This window comes from Peromyscus maniculatus, chromosome 10 (genome assembly GCF_049852395.1).
Source record: "Peromyscus maniculatus bairdii isolate BWxNUB_F1_BW_parent chromosome 10, HU_Pman_BW_mat_3.1, whole genome shotgun sequence".
In the NCBI taxonomy this organism is placed as follows: domain Eukaryota; kingdom Metazoa; phylum Chordata; class Mammalia; order Rodentia; family Cricetidae; genus Peromyscus; species Peromyscus maniculatus.
Window position 1 is genome coordinate 101,551,449 of NC_134861.1, and position 13,673 is coordinate 101,565,121.

General features: G+C 49.7%; 1 protein-coding gene across 5 annotated transcripts in view; it reads right to left on the reverse strand.

The window, feature by feature from the left end:
* Positions 1-10,268, reverse strand: part of Dgkq (diacylglycerol kinase theta) — a 16,403-nt gene extending 6,135 nt beyond the window's left edge. For 2 of the 5 annotated variants that reach the window (XM_016004318.3, XM_076547106.1), the window contains exons 1-14: positions 9,838-10,215; positions 6,786-6,865; positions 3,551-3,650; positions 3,173-3,258; positions 2,974-3,099; positions 2,561-2,714; positions 2,409-2,483; positions 2,228-2,328; positions 1,831-2,060; positions 1,659-1,749; positions 1,475-1,529; positions 1,212-1,273; positions 743-893; positions 280-318 (exon numbers count right to left, since the gene is read on the reverse strand). In XM_016004318.3, the coding sequence (XP_015859804.1) occupies positions 280-318; positions 743-893; positions 1,212-1,273; positions 1,475-1,529; positions 1,659-1,749; positions 1,831-2,060; positions 2,228-2,328; positions 2,409-2,483; positions 2,561-2,714; positions 2,974-3,099; positions 3,173-3,258; positions 3,551-3,650; positions 6,786-6,865; positions 9,838-10,090 (1,603 nt within the window). In that variant the 5' untranslated portion in view covers positions 10,091-10,215. Of the gene's footprint in view, positions 1-279; positions 319-742; positions 894-1,211; positions 1,274-1,474; positions 1,530-1,658; positions 1,750-1,830; positions 2,061-2,227; positions 2,329-2,408; positions 2,484-2,560; positions 2,715-2,973; positions 3,100-3,172; positions 3,259-3,550; positions 3,683-5,387; positions 5,687-6,785; positions 6,866-9,837 lie in introns of those variants that run through there. The other 3 variants (XM_006985804.4, XM_076547107.1, XM_076547108.1) reach the window with 3 other exon arrangements.
* Between the last annotated feature and the right edge of the window lie 3,405 nt (positions 10,269-13,673).

A 13,673-nucleotide genomic window follows, 5' to 3' on the forward strand; every position in this document is an offset into this window, starting at 1 on the left:
ATCTAGTACCATGAGCACTGCATGGTCTCTGAGAATCCTGGGTTCACATGCCAAGAAGGATGGCAGTGCATCTGAAACCTTTCTTGCCCCGTAAAAGATGCTGGCCCACAAAGATTGGGGGGAAACAGCTAAAATCTCAGCCATATTGTAACAAAAGCAATAGATGTGAACGAGGAAACAAAACCAAGGGATGGTTCCAGGCATGTGGATATAGAGAAGACAGTATAAGAGCAGGCTCTTCCACCCGACTCCAGGAACATCCACCAGACATCAGCTCACCTTGTAAGGAGTAGACGTGACTCACAGACACCACAGCAGCTGCATAGACAGTTTGCAGTCAGAGTGGCATATTGAAGCCTGGGCCTGACCTCCCAATCTAGGGCCAGCCTCCCTTCTAAGGGCATCTACATCCAGAACACAGCCCACCCAAGCAGCCCTGACCCATCCTTTGGGGTCAGCCCCCTGGGAATTACCCATGCCCTATTCCCAAACAAGGTCCCTGACTCCTGAATGTACAGGGATTCCTCCCAGAAGAAGCATAGACTAAATACTTTAGGAAATGGGAGGGGAGGGGGACCAGAAGCCTCTCAGTGAGGGCCGTATTGGTTGGCCTGGGGTGGGAACTGAGCATGGGCTTCAGATGGTGCATGAGGAGGCAAGAGAACTTAGGTTTGGCACCACAGTTCCACTGCCCAGTCAGGACCCTCTCCCAGCCAGAGCCCTGGATAGCCCAAGGTCACACCTTTGGTGGCCATGGCCTCATGCAGCAGGTTGCTGTAATCCTGGGGGGACAAGCCAGGTGGTAGGCCACCCACGAACAGGGAGACATGTGGGGCCATGGCCCTGCTCTCAGCCACGTAGAACCGCGTCTGGCTCACCTGGCGCACAGATGTCTGTAGGAAGAACAGGAATGGGGAATGCTGGGCAGCATGGCAGCAGCACTTCTCCATCGCCTCACTTAGCTCTTGAGGAAACTAACTTGGATACTCTAACTAACATGAAGACTCAAGGCCTCCCAGCCAGAAATAGGTGATATGTTATAGAGGATACTGCCAGCCAGGGACATCAGCTGATGATTGGGGAGGTTATAGTGTCTGAGAAGAAATGCTCCTCTGGAGGTGGCAGGTGAGTGGACAGCCTTGGTGGCATTCCAGTATATGCCATGGCTAAGGGCTGGCAGTTCCCTGGAAGTACTGTCTATACCCACTGACCTGTCGAATGTCCCAAAGTCGGTCTAGCAGAGGTTCCTCATCCATCAGCACTGTCCTTTGGACTGTAGGATTGAGGGACACAGCATGTCAGCGCTAGGCTCCTCCCTTCTATAAACAGCTGCTCTGAGTCTCTGGGACATGCAAGTGAGTCTAGGTGGGACTGATCAGAAGGGCATGGTCTAGCCCCAATGTCCTAGTAGGCCTCCCAGAGCAGCAGGCCCAACCCTACTACATAAAAGGATCTGAAAATGCAGCCCACTTACCTTGTCTGCTGCTCATGAGCACCTCAATCAGCTGGAATCTCCCCTGATCCTCAACCTATACAGCATGGGCAAAACATCAGGCCTAGGACAGAACCCCCATATCCACAGGACATTCAGAGGAATAGTAGCCTAGCCCATTGGGCAGGTGACCTCAGAGTTGGATGGGAATGGACAGTGTACATACCTGTCGTCCAAGCAGCGGAAGAACCTCTTGAACCACAGACTGTGCTGTACTCTGTGAGTTCACACGGATGGACACATAGGCCACACCCACCCTGTGGGGGACAGACTCAAAGTATGGGCTTTGGGTCCTCACCCTAACCCTCCCTCATCAGATCTTATGCTTTGAGTCTTACTTGAGCCAGCCAGGGTAGATCTTCAGGATCTCCTGGGCACGAGGCAGAGACCTGATGACCCAGGCCTCAGGCATGGAATCCCGGGGCCCAGAGCCTTTGCTAGCCTCTTCCTCAGTGGTTCCGGCCTTCCCCGGGGCCTGGGCATTGCCAGACAGTATGGTTAAGGGCAGTGCCTGCAGCTGGAAGTCTCTAGGGTCCTCGTTGATATAGTAGGCTCGAAGTGCTGCCTCCTGTAAAGGGTAGAGCCAAGTATGTGGGGCCAGGTGAAGGGAAGAGGTGAGGGAGGCAGGTATGAGGAAGCCAACTGTGAAGGGGGCCAGATATGAAGGGCCAGGTAAGCAGAGTGCTCCAGGTATGGTAGTGTGTACCACACCTCTGTGCATAGGCTCACTCTTACCATCACCTCCTCATTCCGAGCCATGCGGGAAACTGTAACCAGGCGAAACTGATTTTTCCTCATGGAATCGTTGCCATCAAAGATCTTCAAGGTCTGTTTGGCTAGGCAAGAGGGAAGCAGCTGAGAATCTTGGGGGCCTGAAACTAGGCAGGACAGAGTGACAGCTAAGTGGCATACTTACTGGATTCTGTGGCTGTCTGCATCTCTCTGCCTATGCCTGTGGCAGCACTTCCATCTAGGCCATCGTCTCCATCACCTGCAGGACAGACAAAGCCCTTGTACTCAGTGCCTGGCCCAGACAGGGTATACCCCAGTCCCACCTCTATGCCTCACCAAGCTCCAAGGCCATAGTCTCAGGGATGCGGAAGCAGTGCATCTTGCTGAAGTTTCGGGATAAGAGGCGCACACATGAGGGAGGCAATACCATGGAACGTAGACGCCCAAACGTACACTCAGGTGTGAGTGCTGTGGAGCACACTGAGTGGGCCTGGTAGGACAAAGGTATAAGTCTGGCACCTTGGGCAGAAAGCTGCTATATCCATCAGGCTAAGCACCCATCTAGATGGTGCACAAAGCCAGAGGTGCTACTCCATAACCCAGAAAACAATAGGATGTAGACAACTTGAAAGAAAGGAACTTCCCCCCCTCCTCCACATATACCCTGTCATAGAGCCTACCCTGCCTGATGGCTTCAGCTGTCTTTTGTCCCACACCCAAGGCCCCATTCATCCCATTCCCATGCTCACCTGTACACCACACCACTCACAGCGTACACCAGCCAGCACATCTGAGGAACCACAAGTCTTCCTACAGACCTCACATCGTGCACCAGAAGGCAGGTTCCCCTCCCTCCAGTGGTGGTGATATGTGTCCTGAGGATGGAGGACAATCAGAAGCTCAGCCAGCCTACCCCTACCAAACCTACCCCAGTACTTGTACACTCACATAATCCTGCTGTCCATCCTGGTGGCACTGACGACAGTCGCTGCAGGCGAAGGGCACACACTCGGGGTGAACGTGCAGCTCACACACTGGGGGGTGGGCAAGGTTAGGGGCCTCTTGCCATACCCCTGCCCTCCTCACTGACCACTTAGCTTGGGCATGCTCCAACCCCAACCCCTGCCATCCTGAACCAGCTTCTTTTAGACTAATTGCTTCTTGCCTGGTAGGCTCCTACCGTTGGAGCCCCCAAAATTATCCTGAGCCTACTACCCATGCACTGACAAGCCACAGGTAGAGGATGGCTGGGCTACCCAGAGCAGTAGAGATCAGGCCCCTTGATTGATGAGCTCAGTTCCAAGGGGACCACAGGCCCAATGGTACCTTCACAGCGGAGCGCAGGTACCTCCAGGCTCTTGCGGCAGACCACACAGAACTTGCGCTTGTAGAGCCCGAGGGAGCCAAAGCAGTGGGCTACAGGGACCTATAGGGGCAGAACAATCCTCAGATTTGGGCCTGCCTGCTGTGGGACGGTCTGTATGTCAAATTGCTCTGATTGGTCAATAAATAAAACACTGATTGGCCAGTGGCCAGGCAGGAAGTAGGTGGGACAAGGAGAGGAGAATTCTGGGAAGCGGAAGGCTGAGGCGGAGAGACACTGCAGCCGCCGCCATGACCAGCAGCATGTGAAGACGCCGGTAAGCCACCAGCCATGTGGCAAGGTATAGATTTATGGAAATGATTAATTTAAGATAAAAGAACAGTTAGCAAGAAGCCTGCCACGGCCATACAGTTTGTAAGCAATATAAGTCTCTGTGTTTACTTGGTTGGGTCTGAGAGGCTGTGGGACTGGCGGGTGACAAAGATTTGTCCTGACTGTGGGCAAAGCAGGAAAACTCTAGCTACAAATGGCGCCCAACGTGTTGGCAAGAGTTTCCACCTAAAACCTGAGAAAAAATTCTAAAACGGAACTAAAAACAGCTTCCTAATTGTCTCTCTCAAATGAGCGGCAGCCTGCCGGTTTGAGCTACTGGCGGGTTCCTAGCATGCAAGCTTGATCTGCAGTATGGCGGGAATGAGGCCTCTGCAAGTGGCACATTAAGCTGCATGGTGGATTTAGCCTTTGCTAGTACAAAAAAAAGAGGTTTCTGGGCTACACGCTGTTTGGATAAAAGCACTGACCCACGATGGCTCCCAGAGCTGGTGGAAAACGTACCACCGCCATGTTGGGAAGCTGAAGTGGGCGGAGCCAGCAGCCACAGCGCCGTTTCAGGCTTAGAAGGCTGCAGTTTAAAGCAATAGGCTCAAGGTAATATAAAACATAAGCCACATAAAGATGGCTACCACACAGAGACTCTGGATTATGTTCTCTTTGATATTCGTAACTGAAGAGAAACATTTGATTGCAAAAGCTGTTGAGTTATGCCAAAATGTGTGTTTTAAAGGTACCTTAACTTCAAAATTTGGATGTAAGGATATGTTGCTTTGGAAAGGAGGCTCTGCTTTTGTTTCCACAGAAAGCCAGAGGCTATGGATTTGTTCCAGATTAAGATACATCAGGTTTGACCAGCCAAGACCACCTGAAAGGTCTCCGATGACACCATGGCCCAGATGATCCAACATCCAGAATTGTTTCAAGGCAACTGGCTCAGATGATACGGTCTCACGGACTACTCCATGATCCTAAAATTTTCTTTGTGTCCCCATAAGATACAGCGCCCCCCTCCAGCAGGAAGTAGTAAGAGAAGCTACGCCCAAATTCCCAAATATACCAAGCTGACTTTGGAGATGTGTAAAAGTTAAAACCTTCCTTTTAAAAAAAAGAAAGGGGAAGTGCTGTGGGACGGTCTGTATGTCAAATTGCTCTGATTGGTCAATAAATAAAACACTGATTGGCCAGTGGCCAGGCAGGAAGTAGGTGGGACAAGGAGAGGAGAATTCTGGGAAGCGGAAGGCTGAGGCGGAGAGACACTGCAGCCGCCGCCATGACCAGCAGCATGTGAAGACGCCGGTAAGCCACCAGCCATGTGGCAAGGTATAGATTTATGGAAATGATTAATTTAAGATAAAAGAACAGTTAGCAAGAAGCCTGCCACGGCCATACAGTTTGTAAGCAATATAAGTCTCTGTGTTTACTTGGTTGGGTCTGAGAGGCTGTGGGACTGGCGGGTGACAAAGATTTGTCCTGACTGTGGGCAAAGCAGGAAAACTCTAGCTACACCTGCCTGGGCCTGCACCCCTTATTCCTGGTAGCCCTGGGAACTGGCCCAGCATCACCTGCTGGTAACTGTTTGAACAGAGGGGATCATCTCTCTTCCTCCTTCACCTTCACAAATCTGTAGCTCAGGTACTGCTTGAGAGTGTCTACCTCAACCCAGCTATACTACCATGAGACCTGGACTGGGGCTAGCCTAACTGATTATGGGACAGGTGAGTAGAGAAAAGGCTCTGTAACTTCACATCTGTAGTACTGTAAGCACAGGTAATGGAAAGACACCTGACATCCATTCCTTACTCCACAGGCCAGCAAGACTGCCAACTACCAAGTACCTGTTAGATTCAGGAGCTTCCAAAGCCCCCCAGATCTGCCCTCTTGGAGGCAATCACAGTGACTGTGAACATGAGATGGAAAATTGCCTTCCCATGAAAGTAGATTGGAAGGGTCAGGTCTTAACTTGACTGGTCCTTAGCCTAAGACTTAAAGAACACTCAATTAGCAGGACAGAAAAACTGCACACTAGAAGGGTAGTCTATGTATATGTCAGGATGGAAGATGATTTTTATTTTCTTTTTAAGTATCTATATCCTCTGAGAATATTTGAAATCATACTAGTATTTATTTTTATTCTTAAGTAAAAATAAGAAAACATTAAATAGCTATAGCCTCACCGTGTTCACAAGGGCACCACTCTGGCAAGCATAGCATCCTGAGACTACAGCAGCCAGCAGCTAGCATCCTTGGAGTTTTGTACTCACACCTAGTAATCAAGTATCTCATGCTCACCTGTTTGAACTGTGTCTAGCTATGCTACTGTCCCCACTACCGTTACTCACAGAAAGGAAGTCTCTGTGCCCTGCTAGGAGCCTCACTGCCCTCTCCAGAGCCCTGTGAAGGAAGGTCAATAGCCAAAACCTACTCCAAGGCTCTGAAGCCTTTTATATAAGCATTTAATGTTACAACCTCTAGGGTTTATGTGCATTTGTGAGAAACAATCCAGAGATCCCCTGTGGTCTTTACCCATTTTCCAATCTTAACAGATTACAAAACTTGTCAGTGTCATAGCCAAAGCACTGAGAGTACATGCAGTCCAAGCAAAGTACCCAGCCTCCAGGACCTCTCACTTGGCCCTTTTGCAGCCACATCCACTTCCTTACCTTGAACCTCTGATCTGTGTTCCTCTGACTTCCTCATTCAGAGTGTTCCATAGATAAGTATGTGCCCTTTGACACTGACTGTTTTCAATATAGTTCCCTAGAGATCCACTCAGGGTGCTCAGGTCATCAATGGCTCCTTCCTTCTGATTGTGAACAGGACTCTGCCCTTTGCTTCCTAACTATGATGTGACTAAACTGCCAATGCAAAGGACAGCTAGAGGTCAGCACTCAACCCCATGCTTACCCGTACTAGGCTTGGAGCGATGCTTGTGCACGGGGTCTTCACTTGCTTCAGGCACTTCTCATGGGACATGAAGTTGCAGACTGCAGGGAGGAGAGCTGTGTGAGTCAGCCCACCCTGCTAAGCAGCCCCGTGTACGCTTAGGAAGACTCAGCCTTTGTCAGCATAACAGGGCATGAGCATTCCACAACAGGGCTAAGAGCCCATCATCAAGGGGCCACTCAGCCAGAGCCAATGGGGGAAGTTCTTGAACTGGGCTAGTCAGTATGGGACCCTAGCCCTATGACACTGAGGGGCAGGAATGTCATTCCTGTGATCTCCGTCATTATGGAAGCGGGCAGTAACACCATCCTTAAGAGCCCAAAGGCCAGATGCCATAGTAGGACCATAGTGGGAGATGAGTGTGCCCTGCTGTCTTGGGAATGGCCCATGCCTGTCACACTGACTCAGAACTCCCTTGTCTCCGAGGCCAATAGAGGACCCAAGAGATGAGTTTCCAAAGGCAGAGTGCACATAAACATCTGTGGGAGGGCCCAGGACTCACAAAACACACCTGGCTTGGGAGTGGGGGGTGGGGGTGTTTCTAGGCCTCAGCACAAATAGAGCTTCAGCAGTGAAACAAACTTGGTGATACACAAGAGGGGATATAAGCCTATGTAACATATCAGAGCCAGGGCAGGACTGCTGTGGGAATTGCTCTGATTGGTCAATAAATAAAATACTGATTGGCCAGTGGTCAGGCAGGAAGTATAGGCGGGACTAACACAGAGGAGAATTGAGAGGAAGAATTGACAGGAGGTGGGAGGAGTCACTGCCAGCCGCCGAGCCACCGCCATGACAAGCAGCATGTGAAGATGCTGGTAAGCCATGAGCCACATGGCAAGGTATAGATTTATAGAAATGGGTTAATTTAAGCTTTAAGAACAGTTAGCAAGAAGCCTGCCACAGCCATACAGTTTGTAAGCAATATAACTCTCTGTGTTTACTTGGTTGGGTCTGAGCGGCTGTGGGACTGGCGGGTGACAGAGATTTGACTGTGGGCCAGGCAGGAAAACACTAGCTACACAGGACAAGAGAGTGAAGGTCCTGGGTTGGGTTCCACAGGTAGGATACTGTGGATGAGGTTGTAGGAACAAAGGGACATGACCACTAATACAGCCTGAGGAGCCAGGACCTATCCAGAGGGCCCCAGTGGCTGCTTCCCTCCTGCTGAGACCTCAGACACCTCAGTCCTACAAGGGGACAAATAAATTTTTTCCATGGGATGCTCCAGAGAAAACTACTGGAAGGAGACTAGAGCTGGTGAGAAAAGCAGATGAGAAAGCAGTGACCCAACAAGAGTCTTTCCCAGGCACTCCATTTACTCAACCATGGAAGGTCTTGCCAGCTGCCTCCTCTGTAGGTTGAGGCAACACCTGTTGTGTGTAGAACCTTATGTGCTCCTGAAGGTGGAAGGCCTCTGCCCATACTTTGTGAGGACATCTGCTGGGGTTCCAGCCCATTCCCCACAATGCTGCCTAGAAGAGGCTCTGTACCCTTGCTTGAGGACCAGATCCTAAGACTGCTATACACCAAGATTTTGCTTGGGTTTCTTGACTCCACAGACCTAGGCCAGGGGTCATATCTGTAAGGAGTACCTGGAATCTACCCTTAGACTTCAAGTCCTCCTTTCATTATCTCTTAGTTCTTCAAAGAGCCTAGGTCTAGCCTCTGACCTGTAGGTCTACCTCCACTACCTTTACCTCCACAGAGATTACACTTAGATTTGAAGCTTTGCTTTCTGTGGTTTTCAACAATAAAGTGAGTCAGAGAACCACCCTTCTACCTGAATCCTTGCCTATGCTACCCTGTAGATCCTGAGGTATAGCTTCAGACCTGCAGCTAAGTCAGTGTACACACCGCAGCCTTCACCACAGTGGGACTCACATACTATAAAAGAGCAGGTAGGACAGTGTGATGTTTCTTTTTTGTTTGTTTTGTTTCTTTGTTTTTTGCTTTTCGAGACAAGGTTTCTCTGTGTAGTTTTGTGCCTTTCCTGGCACTCACTCTGTAGACCAGGCTGGCCTCTTTTTAACTCACAGAGTTATGCCTGGCTCTGCCTCCCGAGTGCTGAGATTAAAAGCGTGCACCACCACCGCCCGGCATAATATTTCTTATCTGACAGAGAAAACCAGGTGACCACTCCTATGTCACTGATGGCCCTAAGGTGCCATGATAACTAGCCATTCCCACTAGCAGAATACACTTCTGTGTGAGGAGCACAAGCCTATCTGCCTGAGCAGGACAGATGCTCCTTAACTGGTCCCAGCTTCAGTCCCTGGTCAGAACACACTGTCAAAGGCCCAGATGCCCCTCACAGACTTGGGAGGTGGGTCTTGGGGTCTGCCTCCTCACAAGAGGAAGAACACGAAGAGGGCCGGCCACAGAACTACCTGGGGAGCAGAGGAAGAGGTGCCATCCTCTGCCCTGCCCAGCCGGCTTGGCAGCTGGGTGGGAGCTGTGTTGGGACATGCCACATCTGTAAAGAAGGCTGGGCCTGGCTCTCCAAGCAGTTGAGCCTGAGCAAAGAATCATTTAGTCCCTCTGTACATCAGCCTGCACTTGGGACAAGAATGACCAGGACCCATGGTTCAGGCCAGCCCTGCTTGCCTTCTCCTAGTGTCCCGGGCACTTAGGAAGCCAGACACGGAACGCCATTGCCTAAGGTCTCAGTCCTACCTTCATATCTCTATGCCCAGGCCCAGCAACTGACTCAACACACACCTTGCCTCTTGCAACCCCGCTGGAGTCCATCCACAGCATTGCACTATGGCGACTCTGTCTCCACCTTCCACTAGGAAATCCTGAGATCCCAGGCCAAGGGGGGCCAGATCGGGGACACCCCTCCTTCCTACCCCTAAAAGCAGGCGTCACCTCCACAGGGAGGCCCTATTCAAACAAGAGACTGTCTCTAAGGCCACTGCCAAGAGGGACAGGGCTCAAAGGTTAGGACAGTGTATCAGGAGAAGGGCTAGGGCTCTTGGGAGCGGCCTCAGGACACAGGGTGGATTCTCACCATCGCACAGGAAGCCGGCCAGCCCCCAAATGAAGTCCGAGCAGAGGTGGCAGAAGGTGGGCTTGGTGAGTGTCACCTTGCGGAAGCTGTGGCCGGGCGCTGCAGGGCCAACAGCTCTGCCAGTCCTCTCCGGCCCTGACCCTGGGCGTGCGCGGCCTGAGATGCCCAGTACCGGGCTGCCGGCCGGGCTGCCGAGACGTGGGGAATCGCTGCCCGGCCAGGTACGGGCCCCGGCCTCGGCTGCCGCCGCCATCCGCAACCCGACCACTCCAACAGCAGCTGCGCGATAAAGCCAGATCGGCGATGTAGAGGGTCCTCAGCGGTGCCCGCTCCCAGCTTCCGACTGTGCTACCTAACGCGCAGGCTCGCGTGGGCGGGGCCCAAACGGAGAGCCTGGTTAGGGCCTCCAGAGGGGCGGTGCTGCCCTGTTGAAGGCGGAGCCTTTGCCTCCGACAGAGGGACGAGGTGGCCCGCAAGGATTTGTTATGCCCAGCGCCAGATGAGCAAAACAAAACAAGGAATGGGCTAGATTTCCCTCAGAGGGTCTCAGAATACTGGATATGAGGCCTTTGTTCCTATAAGCAGTGGAGAATCTATGGGGACATTCATAGCTAGCTGCAAACCTCAGCGGGGTTCTCACAAACCCCCTTACCCCAATGGCAAAGCAAGACCTTCCTTCATTGTGTTCCCAGGTCTTTGAGGACCAGCATGCAAGGGAAGGGCATCCACAGTAACCACAGTTTTGTGTTATCCAGATAGTGCCTGTGACTTTGGACCTACAATTGGAGTACTAAATCTACTGCCCGTGTGCTCAGGTTCATAACCAGATTTTTTACTTTTTTGTTGTTGTTTTTCGAGACAGGGTTTTTCTGTGTAGCTCTGGCTGTCCTGGAACTCAATCTGTAGACCTGGCCTCAAACTCAGAGATTTGCCTGCCTCTGCCTCCAGAGTGCTAGGATTAAAGGCGTGTGCCGCCACCACCCTACTCTGATTTTACTTTTATGAACAGTCTGTCCTTGTACCTGCATGGTCCATGCCCAGATTCTCATATGGCTGGAGTGGCACAAGAGGTAACAGGGCGCATTACAGTCACTTTAGAAAATAATACTAGACTGTGGGGCATGGTGGTGCATGCCCAGCATTCAAGAGGGAGAGGCAGGAGGATCTCTGTGAATTCAAGGTCAGCCTGGTCTAGTGACATGAGAGCTACATAATGAGACCCTGTCTCAAAAGATAATAATACTAAACTGGTTTTTACATACAATCATACAACAATTAAAATGAATACTTCTCTCAGTTGTGTGGAAGACTCCCTAGGCTGTACACTCTGCTGACTGTGGACCCTTAAATTTGTATTCCATGCTCTCTGGTCATATTCAGGGGTATCTCTGATGTCAGAGGACCTTCACCTATCTTAGTTGCTGTGAAGCCTTCACACATCTTACTATCTCCTGCTGGGCCTTTTGTTCTCACTGGCAGGGGCCTCAGGAACTCAGGTGCTTGTTACCTGCTGTAGTTCAGGTCCTAAAGAACTCATGGATGGATCAAAGCAGACCCTGAAAGAAATGCTGCATCACTGCCCTCAGGGGATAGTAAGGTTCTGCTAGCTGGAGCACTTAACTGACACATGACCTTTTTTCCTAAGTGCCTCTGCTTATAGATACCTTGCTTAATAAGTAACATAGAGCAATTCATTACTTTCTTCTGTGGACTGGCAGTGCTAGCACTCACACCTGAAAGAAGCTACTCTTATACGTCTCTTTTCTCTATAAGAATGCCACAACTTAGGGGACAGCGACAGCACTTAGCACTGTGCTAAGATCACTTCTGTGACCAGCAGAATTGAGGAACTGTGGTAAGGCAGATGAACAGGGACAAGCAGCAGGAATCTGCATGTCAGGAGCTCAGACTAGTATTTCCCTGAATGACATAAAAGCACAATGATACTGACCTGGATAACATGAACATGTTTAGGGAATTTGTCCTCAGGCCACACCTCCCTCAAACCAGGGCAGTCCTTAATAGTGCTTATGGCAAGAAGCCCTTTACTGTTACCAGGATAGGTGGTCATGTCTCTGGCTCCATCCATGCCTCAGTAATTACACTTCCTACAGGTCACTTCACGCTCCTGTTTGTAGGAGAATGTGGATAATCACACATACTTTTATCATGGAGTGGACAGAATAGATCTGGAATGGGAGCACCAGCCATCCAGTGGCCTAATGCTGTTAAATGACAATTTGTCTCCACAAAAAAAGATGGCTAGGCTAGTACCATAGAACCCATCCACTTGAGCAGCCTAAAGTGAATGCTTCTCCATGAAAAAATGCAAAAATAATCACTACAAAATTTGGTATGTATTTACTCAGAATTACAGACTGTGGTTTGAATGAAAATGGCCCCCATAGGCTCATAGGGAGTGGCACTATTTAGAGGTATGGCCCTGTTGGAGTAGGTGTAGCCTTGTTGAGGAAATATTTCACTGGGGGTGGGCTTGGAGGTCTCAGAAGCTCAAGATAGGCCCAGTGACTCTCTTGCTCTTCCTGCTGCCTGCAGATACAGATGTAGAACTCTTAACTACCTCTCCAGCACCATGTCTGTCTGCATGCTTCCCACCATGACAATAATGGACTAAACCTCTGAACTGTAAGCCACCCCCCAATTAAACGTTTTTTCTTCTTAAGAGTTATCATGGCAAATCTCTGAGTTCGAGGCCAGCCTGGTCTACAGAGTGAGTTCCAGAACAACCAGGGTTACAAAGAAAAACTCTGTCTTGAAGCCCCCACTTCAAAAAAAAAAAAAAAGATTTGCCATGGTATCTCATCACAGCAATAAAACACTAAGACACAGACAGAATCACACACACAAAAATTAAGTATTTAAAAAAGAGACTAAAAGCACAAACATCACAAAAGCCATAAATAGGACTTTTATTCTTTATTGGTTAGTACATTGAAATTTTTAATTCAATTTTATGTGTATGACTGTTTTGTCTGCATGTATGTATGAGCACCATATGTGTGTCTGGTGGCCATAGACACCAGAAGATTTCCCTGGAACTGGAGTTATAGAAGGTTATGAGCTGCTATGCAGGTGCTAGGAATCAAAACCCAGTCTTTCGTAAGAGCAGCAAGTTCTCTTAACCAATAACCCCTCTCTCCAGTCCCTATGTTGCTACTTTTAAAATTATCTCTTCTAACAATTTTGAAATATTATTTTCCAAGAAAAAGATAACTTAGCCCCTCAAATGGCTGATTGAACCCCAAAAGTGGCTTATTCTAAAGAACTTGAGCTGTTGTTGCCTTATTAGTGATAGGAGGAGAAGTGTCTTATCAAGAATGCTACTAAGGGGGCTGGAGAGATGGCTCAGAGGTTAAGAGCATTTGTTGTTCTTGCAGAGGTCCCTGGTTCTATTCCTAGCACTCACATGGTAGCTCAAAAACATCCATAACTCCAGTTCCAGGAAATCCAGTGCCCTCTTCTGACCTCCTCAAACACCAGGCACAGACATATAGTGTGAGCAAAACATTCATACAGATAAAATAAGTCAGTTTTGTTTCTAAGACAGGGTCTTTTTACATATTCCTGTAGACCAGGGTGGCGCTGGACTCACAGGGCTCCACCAGCTTCTGTTTCTTGAGGGTTAGTATTAAAGACATGCTCCATCACACCGGGAAAAATAAATGTTTTGTTAAAAAAAAAAAAAAGAAAGAAAAAAAGAAAAAGAGATTGCTGCTAAGGGGCTGGAGAGTTAGTTCAGTAGTTAAGAGAGCTGGTGGCTCTTCCAGAGGACCTGGGTTCAATACCCAGCACCCACATAGTGGCTCACAACCATC